Genomic DNA, 21,761 nt, shown 5'->3' with positions numbered 1-21,761 from the left:
GAATTATCAGGAGTATAGGTACAAATGATTACTACTCGTACTACATTATGTTCTAGTGAAATAAAAAATCACTTTCTAAGGGTACTTTTAAGGCTAGTATTATAATTTCCGTTACGAAATTACGATCAACATAGCATGTCGGAAAACCGACGATTCCTTAGAGCCCAGTCTTCCTCGGATAGATGGAACTCAAAACATATCAATGATGTCGAAAAAGAAAGTAAAGAGAATCGGTTTTTTGCCTATATTCAGCAAAGCGATGCCCATTGCACGATGTTCCTGACTTCTCCTGAAAGGGATAAAATGAACGGTGAATATATATCCGTTAAATCAACTAAATTTGTGTGATATATCTACCGCGATCGCTGGGTTATGTTGCGCCTAGCACTTCTGGCATCGTGTGTCAAAATTATCTCTTGTTTAATCGACACATCTTGATTTCCTATTTTTGGGCAGCCTCGTCAGCCTCTGATGGTGATAGACAGAACCTTCTCGAACGATTACTTGATGCCGTTAAACAGGTGGGTTAGGTTGGTGTCACTGAACAAGTTTCTGCTGAAAACTGTTTTGACCATTGTTTTTAGCTTGGGAGTGGAATTCTTGAGTAAAATCTGCATCATTTACTACATCCTCCAGTACAATCGTAAAAAAATATCATTAGTGCTGCCTTGGACTTGAACACACTGACAACCAATAAAAAAGAATTCATTGGTTGCAGGGTCTTATCAGGGGGGTGCTTTGGCCAGAGAGTGGGGACAACTAGTCTTTGGGTAGCCGTCCTTTGTGTTGGTCACACAATGATTTGCAAAGGACGGCTGCGCAGGAGACTAGGGAACCACTGGCCTCTCATGGTTTCTAACTAGAAAATAAGCTTGGCATTTTGTAAAGAGATGGTAAGGATTTTCTTAAATGATTTTTTTTCCTTAACAAATTCAGAAGGAGGAAGCTGGTTGGGGTTGGGTCTCCCAATGGGACCTCCCCATCAAACTTTAAGCTAAGTGCCTTTCCTTTAAGTATCTGATCTTCTTATTTTAATTGTTCAAGTGTCAAGTCCGATTTGGTGGAAAGACTGAACTGGCGACAGATGGTGATAGCAGGTAAGTAGTGTGTTGTAGAGTGCACACCTGTTTTGGAAAGACTAGTGTAGTGGACTTGGCTTAAATTTTTTTACCAATATTGGTCTTATGTAATTAGCTAGGAACTGCTGTTCCTAGGAGTGGCCATCACACCCTATATCTAAGTAGCTTCGCATCTAATTGAGTTGAAATTATGAATCTTATATACAGGTCTTCGCAAAAAGCTTGTGTGGCTTCTTGTGATCAAAACAACCTTCATTTCATTTCAGAGTGACCTGCCTCTTGGCACAGCTAGAAAATATTTTACAGCATGGCATGAAAAAACCTAAGGGCACGGCAAGAGCATTCAGGTATATACAAGGCATATTGTCTCAATATCTGAGGGATAGGGATATACTGTAAAAGGCATATTGTCTCAATATGTGAGGGATAGGGATCAGGGGCACACTAGGGGTAGGCTGAGCGGGTCCGCCCCCTTTTTTAGACATTTGGCTTATAAATAACAAGAAATAGAAGAAAATCTACAGAAGAACAATTAATCTGGCCCCCACCCGTTCTTGAAGCTCTTGCTTTGGCTGCCCTCTTTTTGAAATTTCCGTATCCGTCCCTGGAGATAGTGACCGACACCCAACAAGACACCACCCAAGAGCTGCTCAATGGAAATGCTGAGGGGTCGGGGGTGGGGGATGCTTACTGGAAATTCTGAGGGGTTGGGGGTGGGGGATGCTCACTGGAAATGCTGAGGGGTCGGGGGTGGGGGATGCTCACTGGAAATGCTGAGGGGTTGGGGGTGGGGGATGCTCACTGGAAATGCTGAGGGGTCGGGGGTTGGGGATGCTCACTGGAAATGCTGAGGGGTTGGGGGTGGGGGATGCTCACTGGAAATGCTGAGGGGTTGGGGGTGGGGGATGCTCACTGGAAATGCTGAGGGGTTGGGGTGGGGGATGCTCATTGGAAATGCTGAGGGGTTGGGGGTAGGGGATGCTCACTGGAAATGCTGAGGGGTTGGGGGTGGGGGATGCTCACTGGAAATGCTGAGGGGTTAGGGGTGGGGGATGCTCATTGGAAATGCTGAGGGGTTGGGGGTGGGGGATGCGATCATTGGTTATATGGAAAAACAATAGTATTTGTAAATTACCTACTTTTTTGCGGCCAAGGGGAGAACATGCGCACCCTGTGCACCTCCCTGTGTGTGCGTCTAGTTCGTTATGTAAGTATAGTTGATAATTTTATCGACCAAGAAGAAAAATAAGGCCTTATTCCAGTTTGAATATTTTATTTTTTTATTTTTACTTTATTAATCTACTGTACCATAGTTTCTTTTAGAACTCACATAAACGTTACAAGGTAATTTTCAAGTCCCTTCTTCCCTTCTAAAAGTATGCCTCTACATATTTTATTTATTCAAATTGTACTCTGATAATCAACTTTCCCAATCTCATAGGATAGGCGTGTAGTGTATTAAACAAAGGATGGATCTGATTACAAACAGTATTAACATAGTGCTACTCAGTTCATTGCAATACAACATATGGCAATTGCTCCACTTGTTCCCAGGCTTCAAATTGCTACCAGGCCTGACAACACAGGCCACTTACTAGAACACTACAAGGTCCTAAGAGGGCAGCAAGAAGAATTTGCTTTCTGCCAAATCGTCTTTAGTGCAGACTACACTAGTATGTTACAGTTCACTCCAATACTTCCAATTTTTTTTTTGACTTTATCAGGCTACTTTTTATTTTACAAATGCTTCAGAAACCACCCATTAGATTATTAGATTTAGCCTACTTTAAGACATGGTTCCTTTACAGGCAAGTTAGCCAAGTTGCTGGACTTATGAAGCAAGATGTGGAGCCTGGTAAGTTTATTATCTTTATTATTATTATTTGTGATTAAAATTAAAAGGTTGCCTTTTATTGATTGATTTATTTGTTGTAGTATTTTGGAATTTTATTGTGGAACATCTTGGTAAAATGGAGAAGGAGCGATTCACAAAACTCCAAAACATCACTACCGATGCTGGTCGAGGTTAGTCATTATCTTTGTAAGTCTGTGCAGCTATAGGCTTTGGGCTTTGAAGCATTTTTTTTTTCATTTTCCTTAGCTAGTTGTTCCATAGCCACATGAGCTTGGGTCAAGGGTTCAAGACAGAAGTTATGGGTCAAGAGGTCGGGGAGACTCAGGGTACGGGCAGGAGTTCAGGGTCAAGAGGTCGGGGAGACTCAGGGTACGGGCAGGAGTTCAGGGTCAAGAGGTCAGGGAGACCCAGGGTACAGGCAGAAGTTCAGGGTCAAGAGGTCAGGGAGACCCAGGGTACAGGCAGAAGTTCAGGGTCAAGAGGGCAGGGAGACCCAGGGTGCAGGTAGGAGTTCAGGGTCAAGAGGTCAGGGAGACCCAGGGTGCATGCAGGAGTTCAGGGTTAAGAGGTCAGGGAGACCCAGGGTGCAGGCAGGAGTTCAGGGTCAAGAGGTCAGGGAGACCCAGGGTACAGGCAGAAGTTCAGGGTCAAGAGGTCAGGGAGACCCAGGGTGCAGGTAGGAGTTCAGGGTCAAGAGGTCAGGGAGACCCAGGGTGCAGGCAGGAGTTCAGGGTTAAGAGGTCAGGGAGACCCAGGGTGCAGGCAGGAGTTCAGGGTCAAGAGGTCAGGGAGACCCAGGGTGCAGGCAGGAGTTCAGGGTTAAGAGGTCAGAGAGACCCAGGGTGCAGGCAGGAGTTCAGGGTTAAGAGGTCAGGGAGACCCAGGGTAAGGGCAGGAGTTCAGGGTCAAGAGGTCGGGGAGACCCAGGGTACAGGCAGGAGATTTGGGTCAAGAGGTCAGGGATGCCCAGGGTGCAGGCAGGAGTTCTCAGTATTGTTATTGCTATTGCTATTGCTACTATTCTATATTGTGGTTGTCATCCTAGGGAGAGCTTGGTTAAGATCAACATTGAATGAACACACTCTTGAGAAGACCTTTCATACTCTCATCGGAGATCCAGACCTGCTTAGGTACAGCTCATCAAATATAGTCTCCCTTGATAATAGGGAATAGGCAACTTGCACAAACAAACTATGTGACCTTTTGAGTGTCAAAATCTACACAGGAATGGCTGCAACTCTCACACCAGGGAGCAACTAAAAATTATCTTTCCATAAAAATAAGCCTAGAAACTCTCTGGTTGAAACATAAGCACTGAATACGTTGCTTTTTGCTATTGTTTTTTTGCCTCCAAAAGCTAAAGCATGCACAAGCTTGCCACCCCAAAAATTACTTGATTTCTTAGTGCAAGCCTGTTGTGGGACGGGTAGGGGGATGAACTTTCCTCTTGTAAAGCAGTTATAAAACGAACTTTCCATGTGCTATGGTTTATCTGCCATTGATTTACAGTGAAAGATAGAGCATAGTCCAGGGTCGTGGCAGGGGGGGGCACGTCCTCCCCCCAATATTTTCAAAAATTTAACGGAAATGACCAGTCGAGGTGGGGCTGTGCCTAAAATATTTTCGTAATGTTTCTGTATTGTGCCTCCCCCAATATTTCGAGGTCTGCTACAGCACTTTAGTCCCAAGAAGACCACATACCTTTGCAGTATCTGCCTGATAATTAAGAGGATAACAGTTTAGGAAAGCACAACCCTAAGGGACCTACACAACCGGGCACGTTCCGTACCATATGGAAAAGCATAGTATTTGAAGTGACCCACTTTTTGGCCTGCAAGGGGGTGCACACCCCCCTGTGAACGCACCAGGGAGCCTTTGTGTCAATCTAGATATTGCACACAACTGATTCCAATCAGATCAGGCCTACTGTTTAAGTATAAGTATTTTTAAATAATGTTTTTAAAGATATCTATTTTCTCTATTATAGTAATTATTACGATCATCATGCATTCTTGAGGGATACTGAGAGGGCCAGTATGCTCCCAATGATGGCGGCAGGTGAGGATACAAAGAGATGATCAACAATAAGAACGATATATACCATGGCTCAGATAGTCAACAGAGGACACAGGCTTCCCATGTGTAACAGACAATCAACAGGGAATAAAGTCTTCTCCTGTGTACACAGAAAAAATCTTAGATAATCAATAGAGAACATAGATTTCTTCTGTGTAAGGATACACAGAGACAGCCTCGGGGAATATAGTCTTCCCAAGTGTAACAGACAATTTCAGACAATCAGTAGGGAATATAGTTCTCTCCTTATTGAGGATACACGAAAACCACATCAGATAATCGACAGAAAGCATAGTGAGGATGATACAGATTTACTGACAACACGATGATCTTTTACTTCTCGCTGTGCTTCTAGCATTGCTGCCTTGAAGTTGAAGCCGTGTTGTATCTAGGAAAAGTTAGGTCATCGTTTATTAACCTGGAGATTTAACAGATGTCTCCTTTACTTTCCCTCCCGAACTATGCTCATCTTCCTGATGTAAGAAAAGATTTCCCTAACCATTGGCCTCCTCTATTCTTTTTCAGGACTGAGTTCCATTCTTTTTGCTCTTGGAATTGACAAAGAGGACCTAAATGCTGTAAAACCGGTCAGTATTTTAAAACAGCCTGAATTTTTAAGGTTCTATATTGAAGTTTAAAATGTTATTATTGTATCAATGATTGCGTTACTTAATTCAGTTCAATGTTTTGTTTTTATTTTTTTTACTCTGTACTTTACATAATGATGGTAGAGAATTGCAGCCTGGGTACCCTGTGGTTTACCAATTATACTACAACTTCCCCAGTCCTCAAGGATGCCTGTGGTGTAATCCAGTATTCTTCTGTCATGTGATATAACTGGTCATTGTTTTCCACAGGCCCCACATGTGGTGCAGACGTCAAAAGAAGTATTCGCCAACATCTTATCGTCCTTTCCAAACACCAACAAACCAAAAACGGACCATACTCCTGCCCCGGTGTACTCTGGGAATGTCTCAGGTATGTCTTTCCCTTATATTGCAGCAATTCCGCTTGTTCGGTGGAAGATCGACCATAGAGCTACTAAAGGGCGGTTCCATAGTGAACGAGCCGAACCAGAACGGTGCGACTCTTGTGCTACGTTTAATATACAACTATTTCAAAATACAGTGAAACCTGTATTTTTAGAATGTGCCTCGCGGAGAAAGAATATGTCCCACTGTACGTTGTCAGTGCAAATTGTAAATGGCAATTGTCAAATGGCAGAGCTACCATCCAAGAATACCAAGGGAATAACTCGAGCGACTAGTTTACTTACTCTTAGGGGTAATTATACCTACAAGCCGCGATTGGTCTTACAACTATCATATGCCATTCGCCATTTGCACCGGCAACGTTTATTGAAATATGTGTATGCCTAAGACGCAGTATATAATTGGTAGATACGATTACACTTTTCTCAATAGCAAACAATAGCTAAAGGTGACACCTTTAGTACGATCTCAAAGCAACTGCGTGGGATAGTACTTTTAAGTTAAAATGTCCGAAATTTGTTTAAAAAAAAAACGTCCGAGATTTTCAGGAAACCGTTCGAAATAAAATCGCCGATGTTGTTTCGTCCAAACGTTTTTGCTGTTTAAGTCGTTTTGTATTGTTAAATGTATCGTTATATTGAAAATTTCATTACAAGCAGCCCTTCATCTAAATCAGACTTTGCAGAACTGGATACGCTTGCCTAAATATATGCTTATAAATAAGTAAATAATTTTAAATAATTGATTTGCGATTGATTCTTGATTTTTGTATGTTTCTTGTAATGATGAAAAACGCAGTTTTGGCAGACATAAAACGTAATAAAAACCTTTATGTTCGTTTCAGACGTTGATAAAAAGACCGACAAGAAAAAGAAGAAGCCCCGTAAAAAAGTCGTCGCCGCCATTGCATCTATCGAAGAGGGCGAGGGATCGGTAGAAAACTTGAATGAAACTGGTTGCAGTGACTTTGTCTTCTCCAAAGGTGTACCGCTGACCGACGCTTACCGTGCACCGCCGTCTTCCTCAAAATCAAAAGGCCATACTAGGTCGTCGTCTTACCCGGGTAAAATCACCACAGGAATATCGCACGATAGTACTGCGACAAGTTTACCTAAAGCGCCGTTTTTGGAGCAATTTTCAGAGAGTGGTGAGTTTTCCCGCCAGATTTCACTTTCTGATACTTCCCTTAGTAAGGATACTGTCAACTGGTCGAACGATGGGAATTCCGACGGCGATTTCAAAGTTGGGAAAACAACTTTCTATACAGGCCAGGCTGTTAATACAGTCGAAGAAATGGGTGAATACGAAAGTGGAGAGAGCACTCCGAATTTCAGGTTTGGGTTTCCAATTATCAATGATGCCACTCTCACGAACACGGTTTCTTTCGATGATGATCCAAATGAATTTTCACGCAGACAGAATGCAAGCGGTTCAAGAGAAAATGAACAAGAACAAGAACAAGGTTCTAGTAGCTCAAATTTTAGTAAGACTTTTAAATATAATCCTGGTCTATCTTCCGAAACATCGGGAGTTAATGAACATGGCAGCGAGTGGACTGGGTATAGTGTAGACGAGCTTGAAGACCAGGAAATGGATGTCGACTCGTTAGACCGGAAGTTTGATCCACGAGCTGATTCGTTTACGGTAATAGGAAGCGGGGAGTCCCTGACGCCAGTGAAATCAAAGGGGTCTAGCGTTGCTCGGTCGCGGACGGGAGAGCCTGTTGATAGGGATGTATCTTCTCCTTATAAGGAAGATGGCGAAAGCTCGCGGGATAATATATCGATGTCAAGGTGAGTAATTTGTGTAAATGAAAGAAGAGGGGTGACAATAAACTCTCACAGAAATAAAAATGTTAGATTGGTAGAAGGAAAACACAAGCGACGTAAGCTCCCTTGGCCACCAAAAAAAAGGTTAAAGAAATTGGCGCGAAAATCAGACGACCTTCATAACTGAGAGGATTCCTTCGTGGTCTAATGGGCGTCGTTGTCGGCTTTTGGAACCGTCAAGCTGGCAATTTTAAAACCTTCTACATGAGCGGTGGATCTGTGATTTCTCCAAGGAGGGAAGAGGAGCAGTGTATAAAAATATTCCTGTGGTGTCCGCTTGTGGGATTCTTTCTCGTAAAGAGACCATATTTGTTTTCACCAAAGATTGACTACTTACGAGAAAGTAAGCAAAGTCGAGCAGCAACCGTGACTGGGATTGTAGCGTGAATAAGATGCAGTATGACTAACTATTCGGGGAATGTTGTAGATATAAAGTTGTTCTATTTACTCCTTATTTTCAGCAATTCCTGGATTGACGAGGAAGAATGTCCAGAGCAACGCAACAACGATTTTCTTATAAAGGGTCGTTCCAATTCTCTCACGGCCGCCACTGAAGCCGCCGTCGCTGCTTTGGAAATATGCGCGCATGCGCAGAGTGACCAAGTGTCAAGGTAGGGCATTAATAGATGAGTCACGTAGGAATATATTAGGAAGTCTTCACTGTTGAGAGAATGGGAGCATGCATTTAGCTTTCGAAATGTATTAGTGCGACGCAAGCTACCGTTGCCACCAATACAAAGTGTTAAAGTCTTAACGTGGCCACCAATACAAAGTTGACCATGCGACGCGCGTTCCCGTGGCCACCTATACAAAGTTAACCATGCGACGCACGCTACCGTTGCCACCAATACAAAGTGTTAAAGTCTTACCGTGGCCACCAATACAAAGTTGACCATGCGACGCGCGTTCCCGTGGCCACCTATACAAAGTTAACCATGCGACGCACGCTACCGTTGCCACCAATACAAAGTGTTAAAGTCTTACCGTGGCCACCAATACAAAGTTGACCATGCGACGCGCGTTCCCGTGGCCACCTATACAAAGTTAACCATGCGACGCACGCTACCGTTGCTACCAATTAACACACGGTGTGATATGTGGATAAATAGAAGGTATAATACTATTTACAATGAAAGGGGGTGTTCTCTTGAAAAAATATCCGTCTTCTCAAAAGGACTCTAGGAAACTTTCTAGGAATAGTCTGGAAAAACTCTCTAGAAATAATCTAGGAAAAGCTCTCTTGGAATAGTTCATTTTTTGTCGAATCTCTCAACTTATGGCCTTTTATATAGATATCACCCCTTATTCCGTGCGACACTCACTAATTTCACTAATTACCTTCTATTACTGTTACTCTCATAATGCTGGGCCTCATAGCCTTAATTTGCATATCGTATTAAATGTAAAAAGAAAGTATTGCAGTCAATACAATTACGGTATATCAGTTGTACCTCTCTCACGCCCCAGCCCAACTCCCACTTCAACACATTCTCCCTAAGGCTATCCCCTGTATAACCTTTTAACTCGTTTTAAAGTAGAATAAAAGGTCCCGGTTCTAGTTCTGTCTCTGAAAATAAATTTAAGATTGTATAATTTGTGTTGTTATTGGTCTGTTTGCAGTATGACGCGTACCCTAGGTGATGGTAGTGCTAACACAAATGTAAGTGATTTAGATTGGATGATAATTAAACTGATCATAGTTAACTAAAGTTTCCGTCTTGGGCGTTTGGTTTCTAATACCTCGCATGTAGAACAAAAGCGTTAGGCTTTTATATCACAAAATACATATTGGATAATGAGTGGTGAATAGCCTATATCATCCTCGGCGCCCCAGGGAGTCTCGGAGATCGGGCACACAGGGAGCGCGCGAGAAAGCAAGAGGCTCTCGCGCGCTCCCTGTGTGCCCGATCTCCGCGACACGACTTAGTTCGTGTCAATCTACCAATTTGTTGGTTATTTTGTTTTTTGCAGGAGGAGTCTGGAAGGAGTCGCCATGACAGCATGACTACAAGTACGTCATATCCTAGTCCCTGGCTTTGTTCGCGGGATTCCTGTGGTTATGAGGCACGATGGCTTTAAAAAAGCCCCTGTGACGTCATAACTCTCCAACCACAGGAAACCCATTCAGAACGCCTGGGACTAGGCAGACACCTTACCATCCTAGTCTCTGGCACTATGCTTGGGATTCCTGTGGTTAGCTGTGAGTCAATAGGGTTTAGAGAGCCCCTGTAACGCCACAAATCTTACCAACCGCAAGAAATCCAAACATAAGCCCGGGTAGGAACGCCTGGGGCTAGACTGTCACCTTGCCATTGTTCTCAAGTAAATACTGTTTTCTTTCAAGAACAAAACAAAATATGTTATTTATATAGCACTTTTAACAGCCAAGTTCTAAGCTATTTTACATTTAACATCCTTAGTACGTATAATTTTGGAACGAAAAATTACAATCCTCTAGTGTCACGCACTGTCAAGAAGTCCAATTAACGGCAGAGAAACAGAAGGATACTTGCCTTGTCTGGGCCGAGAATCAAACATATTTCAGGGTAGAGGCCCCAAATGCTGACGCGCTAACACACTGGGCTACCTGTGATTCCAACACTATTAAACCTAATTCAACTAGCTGACTGGAAAGCGCTTTGTTATGAGTGTAGCGGTTTTTAAAATACAGCAAAACGAGGAAAATAAATTCCCCTTCTGGGTCGATATTGTTCTGGATAGCAAAGATGTGCTGTAGCCGTTGTGTTAATTGCAGGTGAGCTGAAACAAGCGATCGTGTCGATGATGCTGCGAAAAGACGAGATCGAAGAGCAAAACAGGTAAAAGTGATCAATACGATTTTTTTATCCTCATGACAAAATGATGGTGGTCATTACAACGATGGCGGTGGCAATGATTTTGTTGATAATGATGATGATGACTAAATGATGGTGGTAATGGCGAAGATAATTGTGGTAATGATGATGATACTCACAAATTGACCGTGAATTGACAACGATGGTGATGAAAATGTTTGTGTGCATGATGATGGTTATGATGATTGTTAAAGTGCTGATATGTAGCTGCAATAAAAAAAAATTAAAAAAGGTAAACAAATGATAGTGGTGGAGTATTTATGTCTATGGTGATGGTTACTTTGAAGCTCGACGACGTATAACTGATGATGATACACGTGTACCCCGGATGATGATGACGTACATGTGTACTCCGGATGACAACGTACATGTGTAACCTGAGAAATGATGAGAAATGATGCCGATACAAATTTTTATTTTATTTTTAGAACTCTTCGCCAGCTGATGGAGGAAAAGCGTCGGGAGATTGAGGGGCTACGAGCTGAGGCAAACCAGCTTCGACACGAGTCAAAGACAAGAGAAGAACGAGAATCATCAACGATAGCAGCGTTAACCAGGTGGATATTTATTTATATATTCCCTCACTCACTCACTCACTCACTCACTCACTCACTCACTCACTCACTCACTCACTCACTCACTCACTCACTCACTCACTCACTCACTCACTCACTCACTCACTCACTCACTCACTCACTCACTCACTCACTCACTCACTCACTCACTCACTCACTCACTCACTCACTCACTAACACACACACTCACACGAACAGTTACACAATCACTCACTCACTTGACAGTAAGCCAATAAGAGTCAAATTATAACCGAATTATGCCATTAGCATCAAGTTAGCTGGCCTAAGCAGTACCTCCGGACGATTTTTTTAGGGAAAACGAGGTCTTGAAGCATCAATTGAAGAAGTATGTTAGCGCCGTACAGCTGCTGAGAAGTGACATGGCAGAAACTCAGTTTAATGACGGTAAGAAATGTCACTTATATTGTTCATGTCATTTTATTTTATATATTATGAGGATGATTTATTCTCTTACTGTGGATGATGATAATAGTAGTGATGATTATATTGTGACGTTGATGACGTTGTTATTATTGACAATATGATGACGATGATGACTGTGGTGATTGTGATTGTGATCACGGTGACGGTGATGGTAACCATGGTAACCAAAATAATGTTATTATTTTGGTTTTTGTTATTGATGATGATTCCATTAGCGGCAGCCACACTTGGAATCAGGCAGGACGAGACAATTCCAAAACTTCCCGAGAAGTCCGCCGTGGATGACACTGCGAGGTACAGTACACATAGCCTGGCGTAGGGAGAAGGACGGGGGTAGAGGGGGAGAGAGAAGAAAAAGCGAGCGCGCGGCCAAGGAGGACCCCTTCCCTTGAGCCGCTACGTAGGCTAAGTACACAAGAAATGGAGAACATCACTATGAAAGCAAACTTGAAAAACTAAAACTTTACTGAGGACAAATAAAACCTTCCCACTTCCCTTAAAGGAAATGGTGCCATTTTATCTGAACACAAAACCGTGCCATGTTTGGCATTTTCTTGACTTTATATTATTTATTTATCTGACTTTATATTTGTTTAATTTAATCTTAGCAAAAAAAAACAGGAAACAAAAATTCCAAATGATTCTTTGGGGTTTATGATTGGTGATTCACCGACTTTTTATCGCGCAGGGAAGAGGCGAACGAGTACAAGAAAAAGCTCATACAGGTAGGAGGCAATCAGAATGATCTAAGTGAATTAAGACTTTATGTAAACTCGTGCAATATTCCCCTGATCCAATCAGAATTATCTAATGGGTTGTCCACACTAACACGGATTTAAAAGTATCCGGATTCGTTTCCCTCAAAACGCATCACTTGATTCGCGTCCAAACTATCGTTTTCGCATCGTGTTCGCCTGGATCCAGCCGTCCACACTAACACGGATTCAAACGTTTGGAAACGCTGAAAGGTACAGGGTGACGTCATTTTTTTGCGCATGCTCAAAGCAGCGCGCGCCTGCGATATGACGCCATTGTTTTCATTTTGATAGGGATTCGACCGTCCACACTACGGACCAAAGTATACGGATTCATTTTGATTTTGCTTTCGACAGCGTTTTCACAAGTATCCAGATTCGCTGGATCCAGCGCGCGTGTTAGTGTGGACGGAAGGCCTAAACGTATCTACAAGACATGACGGAAAAACATGACTTAACGCTTCAAATAAGCTCATTTTAGATCTTATAAGGCGGAAAATTTCTCTAAGTACTTAGTGAGTAATAGCAAACAAAATATCAAATGCGACTTTTTTAAAATTGATGCGACTTTTTGTAAAGTTTCATTGAAATTTGAGCTTTTCGTCCCTGAGCTCATACATAGCGCAAGGATGATCAAGGGAAAAAAAATCTTAAAAAGCAAAAATCTGGGTATGTGCATTCTGGCCTCACGTTATTTGTGTTTCAAAAATCAGTCCGGAATACAAGAAACCGATGGCAATTGTAAGAAATTGTGTCTTTTTCGAATTGCGAATTTTCCAGGTTTTTCCGTCATGTCTATCAACAAGTATACGGATTCAAACGAACCCGTGTTAGTGTGGACGGCCCCTAAGTTAAACAAGACTTTATGTAAACTCGTGCAATATTTCCCTGATTCTTTTGGACCCAGGGCCTCCACCACAGGCCTCTGAGACAAGCGAAACTGTTCACCCTTGGCGAAGTGGGCTTTACCCCGGTGTAAGAACATGTGTATTGTGCTCGAGTTGAGTCACAAAGCTTCTCTGTTCGGTAGAATGAATCGTGACGAAAACAGAGCTGAATACAAAGGTGTCCTCTGAGAATGGTTCTTACACCGGGTTAAAAGCCGAAAAAATGACTTTTTGCTGGAGACGTTTATTTTAACTCAATAAATTAGACTCTGATTAGTTAATCACAGATCGCCGAACTGAAAACAAGATTTTTGATTGGTTGATCGTAGGTCGCTGAGATGCACGGAGAACTGATGGAGTTTAACCAACGAGTGCAGAAACAAACTGCTTATTGGCAGCACCAGACACGCCGCATGCGCGAAGAACTCATCAACCTCAGAGGACCGGTAATTTACCCGTCTATATAATCCGATTGAATTCAATCTCAGAGGACCGGTAATTTAGCCGTCTATATAATCCGATTGAATTCAATCTCAGAGGGACTGTTATTTACCCGTCTATATAATCCGGTTGAATTCAATCTCAGAGGACCGGTAATTTACCCGTCTATATAATCCGATTGAATTCAATCTCAGAGGACCGGTATTTACCCGTCTATATAATCCGATTGAATTCAATATCAGAGGGACTGTTATTTACCCGTCTATATAATCCGATTGAATTCAATCTCAGAGGACCGGTAATTTACCCGTCTATATAATCCGATTGAATTCAATCTCAAAGGACCGGTAATTTACCCGTCTATATAATCCGATTGAATTCAATCTCAGAGGACCGGTAATTTACCCGTCTATATAATCCGATTGAATTCAATCTCAGAGGACCGGTAATTTACCCGTCTATATAATCCGATTGAATTCAATCTCGAGGGACTGTTATTTAAGCGATATCATTAAAGGGCCCGTGTCAGCAAAACCTTTGTTATTGTTTTCATTTGATATTGGAAGGCACATAATATGCTAAAATCTCGAAATAACCATCTAAAAACAAAGTTTTATACTTTTTTCACCAAATTCCTTAAAAAACGCATTTGCTTTCCGAAATCAGCCGATTGAAATGGATGCTTTTTAAGGCTTGGTACTTTGCTAGGATGACAAAATGGCGGCTGACAGAGGATGTTTGAGTGAACCTTGTCTGTCGGCCGCCAAAAAACTTTATTGTGGAAACGTTCACTAGGGATTTCATAAGACTCGCTGCCTCGTTTGTTCTCAATTAGCCTGGCCAGTGGCAAATCAAGGATTTTTGAAAGGGGGGAGGCTCATACCAATTTTTTTAAGCCTTCAGTTGACCATAAGTTCCGTAGGGCCCGAGCAAACGACAGCAATAACATTTATTAATCACATTTTTTTAGAAAAAAACTCAAGTTTTGCGTTTTCTTCTGAGTAAGCCCGTGCGAGTATATACGGCCCGCTTTTCAACCAATGAGAGCCGCCACCGTATAATAATAGTGCTTCTTGCAGCTCCCCGAGGACTGTTGCAGTGCGGATGTCGACGCTAACTTAGAGGACTTTGATCCCGCTATCGTCGCCGCTAACTCACGACCTCTCATAAGCGTCTGGATTCCATCGGTTTTCATGAGGGGGAAGGGGTCATCCGGGGTACACCTGTACCAGGTAGGTCATCATCCGGGATACGCATGTACGTCATCATCCGGGGTACACCAGTACTAGGTAGGTACACCAGTACTCCGTACGTCATCAACCTGCTGGGTCCACCTGTACGTCATCATCCGGGATACACCTGTACGTCATTATCTGAGGTACACCTGTACGTCATCATCCAGGGTACACCTGTACGTCATCAACCGGGGAACACATGTATCAGGAAGGTCATCAACCGGGGCTCACCTCTACGTCATCATCCGGGGTACACCTATATCAGGTAGGTCCATTATCCGTGGTACATCTGTACGTCGTCATCCGAGATTTATCTCCACAAGGTAGGTCCAGGGTACACCTGTATGTCATTATCCGTGGTAAACCTCTACGTCATCATCCGGGGCACACCTGTACTTCACCATCCGGGGTATACCCGTATCAGGAAGGTCATCATCACACGGGTAACACATGTACGTCATCATCCGGGGAACAAAGCCACCACGAGTCTGCGAGAAGTCTATGACGTGTCACTGATGGTGATGCCGGGTGTGTAGTGATTTTTTGCGCATTTTTCTTCACCAGGTTTACATTCGAATCAAAGATGATGAGTGGAACGTCTACCGTCGCTATTCACAGTTTCACGATCTTCACAAAAAGGTTAAACTTCTTTTGTATGTTTATCCCTTATTCCTCTAGAAGCATTTTTCTACAATACTTTACTAATAGTGACCGTGTCATATTTGGGATATTTGCAGCTCTGCAAGAAGCGCTCTGTTGTGGGTAGTTTCAAATTCCCTCCAAAGAAAACTTTGGGGAACAAGGTAGGATCTAACTGACATAAATTCGGTGCGCACGTCAAATTTAACTACTTTTGGTCAGACCTTTTAGATAATTAAGAAAATGCGGCTTCACGCATTGAATCAATGAAAACTTTCAAGTTAGATTGGCCTAGAAGATTTTTGATTTGATTAACTGGAGCGGAACATTTCTTACCATTGCCGTGTTCTAAGAATACTCCAAACAGTATTTTAAGGAACAACACTGAAATCATGTGCGTTTTCCTCTTATCCAAAGGGAACCAAATTCGTTGAAGAAAGACGAAAACATTTGCAAGACTACATAAGACGAATTGTAAACTTGTTGACCACAACTGACGAGGAACTTAGTGCAAATACTAACAAAGCCATTCTGCTAAAGATCGTGCCTTTCTTTGGGTAAGGTCATGTTGTATTGTCCTGTATTTTCCCATATTTTGGACTAAAATGATTATGGTAATTGGATATCTTTATTTTGTACTCAGGGGGGAGGGGGGTCGCTTGCCCCGCCTAAAGAACTCGTGCAACCAAAATATGCACTTCCCCTACCATATCTAATGGTCGCCTTTAATTGGAACGCAGGAGCCGCATATACGTGTACTATACCCTCGGTATCCCTGATATTCTTTACTTTTTATTTAAAGGGATCCCTACCCGCCAGACAGGGACATGAGTGAAATGGCACCAAAACGTAAACGAGGCTCGGATCCTTACAATGGGCTTTAGACACAGGGAGCCCAGGCAAGTGGCCTTGAATCGTTCGTAATCACCCTTATAGTGTGTTATGCGTTACTGTGGCCACCAAGACAAAGTTAACCATGCGACGCACGCTACCGTGGCCACTAAGACACAGTTTACCATGCGACGCGCGCTACCGTGGACACTAAGACAAAGTTTACCATGCGACGCGCGCTACCGTGGCCACTAAGACAAAGTTTACCATGCGACGCACGCTACCGTGGCCACTAAGACAAAGTTTACCATGCGACGCGCGCTACCGTGGACACTAAGACAAAGTTTACCATGCGACGCGCGCTACCGTGGCCACTAAGACAAAGTTTACCATGCGACGCACGCTACCGTGGCCACTAAGACAAAGTTTACCATGCGACGCGCGCTACCGTGGACACTAAGACAAAGTTTACCATGCGACGCGCGCTACCGTGGCCACTAAGACAAAGTTTACCATGCGACGCGCGCAACTGTGGCCACCAAGAAAAGATTTTGTGTTTGCCAATTGTGATGTTCACTGTTGTGATTGATACGAGCTAGAAAGATTCAATCGTGTTCTGATGTGCACTTAAAGAAGGCCAATCACGCAGCCGTTTTATGCTCCCGCTGAATGCCGAGTCACAAAAAGCACCTTTTGCAACGGTTAATTCAAGAGGGTAACCAGGATATTTACAATCAAATATCGTCAAAAATGTATCAGACTTTATTCGTAGATTGCTATTTAGAAGTTTCCTGCGAGTAAACCATTTTTAATGGTAAACAATAACAAAGGAGTGGTTGATCGACATTTTGTTAGCTTTTTATTACCACACTGCTTGGCGAGTGACGTTTATGCCAATCAGATGGCACAACTCAGGCATCTTTATTGACCTGCTGTATAAAACTTTTAATATTAAAGCTACACGCATTTTATTTTATAGCTTTCCTCTGAAATAGATTCGTTTGGACTACCAGAACGGTTATGTATACCTCCATATTTTAAGAATCAATCAGATTAAGTCTTCTTGCGATGCCTTTGTGCATCTAATTCAATCTAGCTTTTTATTCCATTTTTGAAATCGTGCTTAGCTTTTTCATATTTTTTTTACATCCTCATGAGTTTCTTATAATAATATATACAAAATGAAGTGTTTTTATCCAAATCAAAATTTTTATTATAAAAATTATTACAATAGAACCTGAAAATAGAGTGGTTTTCAAAATCCCGTGCAACAAAATGTAATTGGAAATTTGTAATAGTCAAGCCAGAATAAAAGAGAACAAAGACATTACAGTGTATAAGTACTAAAATAAACTAAATAGTATTTCACGGGTTTTTGAAAACCACTCAGTGGGTCATATTTCCCCCCAAGCTCCCTTGCAGTCCTAGTGACCTCACGACAGTTCATCTACAGCAACAATAGAATAGAACAGGGGCTCATAAGTAGGGGCAATCACTTGTATTATACAAGTGTCACGGCGTTTCCTAGGATCAGGCTATTTTTAGACGCACGCTCACGAACGGGCCAATCAGATACGCTGGCGTTGGTCGCGCGCGCGAGTGACGTGAGGCTGCAGGCGAAAATTTGAGTTAGGAAGAATATTTTTTATCCGTCATCCGTCGGTTTTGTTTGGTCAACAAAAGAATTGCAAGCCAGAATTAAATTCGTAGGCAAGGTTGGATTCATATTGAAGAAGAGAGCAACGAAAGTCAAAGTACCGAAGAGATAACATAGCTTTTTGTCTTAGACTGCGCGTGCAGTTGAGCTCAGCCAAAACGTCAGCACAAAGGTCGCATCTGATTGGCTTACTCGCGCGTCTTAAAATAACCTGATCCTAGGAAACGCCGTGACACATATAATACGAAAATGTGGGAAAGTTGATTGCCCCTACTTATGAGCCCCTGAATAGAACTATTAGATATTGATCAAATGTTAGTTCTAGTTACCATATCACATCGATAGCACTACTTTTTTCAAGGTCTTCCATGCATGACAGAAAACTTCCAATTACAATATTTTAGATTGTTGCATGGAATTTTTGAAATAAACTTACTCAAAATTGTTTGTAATTGTTTTATCCTCGGGGCCCCGGGAATCGAGGTCTGTATCACCCATAAATGTAATAACACCCATAAATGTTATAACAGCCATAAAGGTAATATAATACACGCCACCCATAAATGTTATAATTTTATGGTTGACTGTTTATTACATTTATGGTTATAATATTTATGGGTGTTATTCAATTTATGGGTAATACAGGCCCGAGGGAACTCTTTCAATTAATAAACTTAAATAGGGTTGCACATGTTGTAACCCACACTGCCCCATAGGTAACGAAATGGCCACAAGGAGAGTGGTTTTAAAAATTTGTCCAAAAAAGGAACCTTATTCTAACCAAGCCTGAACATAGCTACATAGAACATAGCATGTACGACGGAGAATATTTCATTGCTAACAGGAACATAAACAATGTTTCCCAGCTTTTGGACGTCATTTCTTTTTCCCCTACCCCCATTGTTCCGCCTCGTTACGTTGACCTTGTACCAACTTAGAATCTCATATTTACTGTATTGCAAAAATCAACAGTTTGCATCCGAGACAACTCGGGGGAGGGGGGGGGGGGGGGGGGGGGGGGGGGGGGGGGGGGGGGGGGGGGGTTCAAGGACTGCCATAAACCCAAGCACTAACACAGAGGCAATCCTACCAAGCCAAGACACCATATGGATTTTAAAGAGTGTCACAGAGCTTCGATGTATACAAGGGGAAAAAGAAAATCAAGGAACTCTTGTTGATTAAACTGTATTACTTTATTTTAGTCTACGTAATAGTAAGTAAGGTACAACAAAAGCCAGAAGTACAATAAAAGAAGTTCATATGTGTAAAAAAAAAAACATCTCTAAACTATGTACAATTTCAAACATCACTTTTTACACAAACTTTCCTTCTGCTTTTGTTTAGTTTGGTAAACCTCAAGCATCAAATTTTTCAAGTACTCAATCTCTTTGCTGAGTGAGCCAACTTCGTCCTTCAACTCATTGTTCTCTTTCTCCAGCTTTTCAGCTTCATCAAAAAGCCTGGACTGTTCATCCTTTTTCTTCACACGGTACCTTGTCGCTGCATCCTTATTCTGTACACGCTTTCTCTGCCTTTGAGCTGGAGTTTTCAGCTTTGGAGACACAGTATCAGATTTAGTGTTCTTTCTTGAGTATGGGGTAGTTTTGATTTCCTTTCCAGAAGGGTGCTTGAGTATATTTGTCAGCACTGAAGAATCTGGTGAGCAAGGATTATAAACAGAGCCATCACTTGATGATGTACTTCCAGTGGGAGATGCAGGGTTTGATTCGTCTGCGATGTAAGAGTCTGATGAAGACATTTCAGGCGATACTGCAACATAATCAGGGACTTTTTGTTCAGGAGTTCCTGGAATATCCACTAGGATAGGAAACATCTCAGTTCCAGAAATGACACTTCCTTGGATCACTTCCAGCAAAGCATTGTTGTCCAAAAATAAATTACTTGTGTCTAGAGTATCTTCAACTTTTGCAAGTTCTCCAAGGGAGTCAGGGTCCACAAGCGATGGGTCAAATGAGTTGAAGTTGAATTTGTCTGTGAGCCAATCTCCTTCAAGCAGTTGTTCACCACCATCTGAAATGGTTAACAGCAAAGTTTAGAACATCTTTATAGCCTCCACTGTTTTATAGCCTTAACGATTTACCAAGTGTGATGCAAGGAGATGTTGCTTCAGAATGACGCAACGGTAATTAGAAATGCTTTAATAAGTTCACTACTATACAAACTGCTAGCTCAGCAAAACATTTGCTGACTCATTATTTTAGAGAGGGGGGAGGAGGGGTAATTAATAGTTCGATCGAATTTTAAGACAGTAAATCATGACAACACTAAATTGGATTAATAATAATAATAATAATAATAATAATAATAATAATAATAATAATAATAATAATAATAATAATATCTATAATTTTTGTAATACCTTGAGCTGTGAAGTCCAGACCGTCGAGGTCTTGCAGCTCGCCATCATTTGCGCTCTTCAAATCATGTACAAACACGTCATCGTTCCCATCTATAACAGGGAAGGGCTCGAAAAACTCTAGCTCGTCAAGAGCCAGAAAACTGGGGATCTCTGTAACTTTGTCCATCTTGCGTCGTTTTTCGTATGTTCTCGCCATCGATAATAAATGTGTAGGCAATATGTAGCCGAGCGTAGTGTAGAGGTCTGAAACAAAAGGTAGATCGCATCAGACGGGAACAACATCGAGACGATTTCTCTTACCGCGGTCAAATTTGTACGCAATCAATGTACGAAAAGAGCGAATTGGTCCGGCTTTAATTCTTCAAAAAGACGATATTCAAAACAGCAAAACTGCGTTTCGTGGGCTTTTAGGTAACGATTTCGTAATTTTGGAATGTTTCTAATATATTTTTACTAGCCACGAGGTTCGGATCGGTCCCGAGTTTCTGTTACGGGTTTTGAACTTTCTTTTCAAATTTTCGCTTTGTTTTCGATTCGATTGCCGAGTTTTTGATCACAGAATATAGCAGAATCTTCAGTAAATCGAATAATACTTACGCCATGGTTGTAGAAGTGCAGGTTTTAACAGCACGAGTGAGCATTAGCCGCGAAAATACTTCTCACACCGCCATTTTGACTGGGATGATGAAATCTGCGGCGAAAAAACGTGGCATCGGTCTTCTACTCTAGGACTGACGCAAGAGCTGCCAAATATGGAACTGATGTCATTTTGAACCAATCATGAATGAGATTTAGAATACAACAGCCAATCATAGCAAGGGAAATATATTAGAAAACCAGTTTTCAGAACCGGTTTACCATGGCTTTTTTGGACCTTGGACTTCATGTTTTTTGCAAGCACCCACACACACGACAAGTGGCTTTGGGGGAGGGGGGGGGGTGGGGGGTTTGAAGGAAAGTATTACTTTTTCCTTGCTTTTGTAAACTTTTTTATAGAAAGTAATGTAAAAGGAAAACGTTAACATTACGTGTACTTTTTATACGTTTTATTATTTAGACTATCTAGCAAACAACAATATTTTTGCTTTTTTATATGTTACGCTTGAGAGATCACAGAAAAAAAAAACACAAGGCCTTTCCTCGCAAAATATAACTCCCGCCTAAATAGGAATCTACACATAAACTGTCGGTTCTTCAATATGGACAACCACAGTACTAAGAGCACAGGGAT

The 21,761-nt window shown here is 42.0% G+C and overlaps 2 protein-coding genes across 2 annotated transcripts; one reads left to right on the top strand and one right to left on the bottom strand.

Moving 5' to 3' along the window:
* The first annotated feature begins 120 nt into the window (after window positions 1–120).
* On the top strand, window positions 121–18,595 carry LOC5503888 (sorting nexin-29). The gene is made up of 25 exons (XM_032372105.2): window positions 121–310; window positions 457–521; window positions 1,045–1,097; window positions 1,346–1,426; window positions 2,888–2,934; window positions 3,015–3,104; window positions 3,980–4,064; window positions 4,922–4,992; window positions 5,536–5,597; window positions 5,868–5,988; window positions 6,847–7,795; window positions 8,293–8,442; window positions 9,452–9,491; window positions 9,803–9,842; window positions 10,587–10,650; window positions 11,115–11,243; window positions 11,575–11,666; window positions 11,921–11,999; window positions 12,394–12,430; window positions 13,677–13,793; window positions 14,868–15,020; window positions 15,588–15,662; window positions 15,761–15,826; window positions 16,080–16,219; window positions 16,465–18,595. The coding sequence occupies exons 1-25, from the start codon at window positions 136–138 to the stop codon at window positions 16,544–16,546; spliced, it is 3,063 nt and encodes a 1,020-aa protein (XP_032227996.1). The 5' UTR covers window positions 121–135; the 3' UTR covers window positions 16,547–18,595.
* Window positions 18,596–19,324: 729 nt separating this feature from the next.
* LOC116611673 (cyclic AMP-dependent transcription factor ATF-4) lies at window positions 19,325–21,288 on the bottom strand. The gene is made up of 3 exons (XM_032372114.2): window positions 21,128–21,288; window positions 20,531–20,773; window positions 19,325–20,181 (listed from the first exon to the last, which is right to left on the bottom strand). The coding sequence occupies exons 2-3, from the start codon at window positions 20,724–20,726 to the stop codon at window positions 19,457–19,459; spliced, it is 921 nt and encodes a 306-aa protein (XP_032228005.1). The 5' UTR covers window positions 20,727–20,773; window positions 21,128–21,288; the 3' UTR covers window positions 19,325–19,456.
* Window positions 21,289–21,761: the final 473 nt, after the last annotated feature.

Source organism: Nematostella vectensis, chromosome 12 (genome assembly GCF_932526225.1).
Source record: "Nematostella vectensis chromosome 12, jaNemVect1.1, whole genome shotgun sequence".
Taxonomy (NCBI): domain Eukaryota; kingdom Metazoa; phylum Cnidaria; class Anthozoa; order Actiniaria; family Edwardsiidae; genus Nematostella; species Nematostella vectensis.
Note: the sequence above shows the minus strand (reverse complement) of the source record. Positions and strands in the feature narration are given on the sequence as shown.

Excerpts from the sequence above, each read along its gene's own strand:
- LOC5503888 (XM_032372105.2), top strand. The coding sequence starts at position 136 with ATGTCGGAAAACCGACGATTCCTTAGAGCCCAGTCTTCCTCGGATAGA. Across the intron at positions 5,989-6,846 it reads GTACTCTGGGAATGTCTCAG|ACGTTGATAAAAAGACCGAC; the intron begins GTATGTCTTTCC and ends TGTTCGTTTCAG. Across the intron at positions 12,431-13,676 it reads ACAAGAAAAAGCTCATACAG|GTCGCTGAGATGCACGGAGA; the intron begins GTAGGAGGCAAT and ends GGTTGATCGTAG.
- LOC116611673 (XM_032372114.2), bottom strand. The coding sequence starts at position 20,726 with ATGGCGAGAACATACGAAAAACGACGCAAGATGGACAAAGTTACAGAG. Across the intron at positions 20,182-20,530 it reads TCTGGACTTCACAGCTCAAG|ATGGTGGTGAACAACTGCTT; the intron begins GTATTACAAAAA and ends TAACCATTTCAG.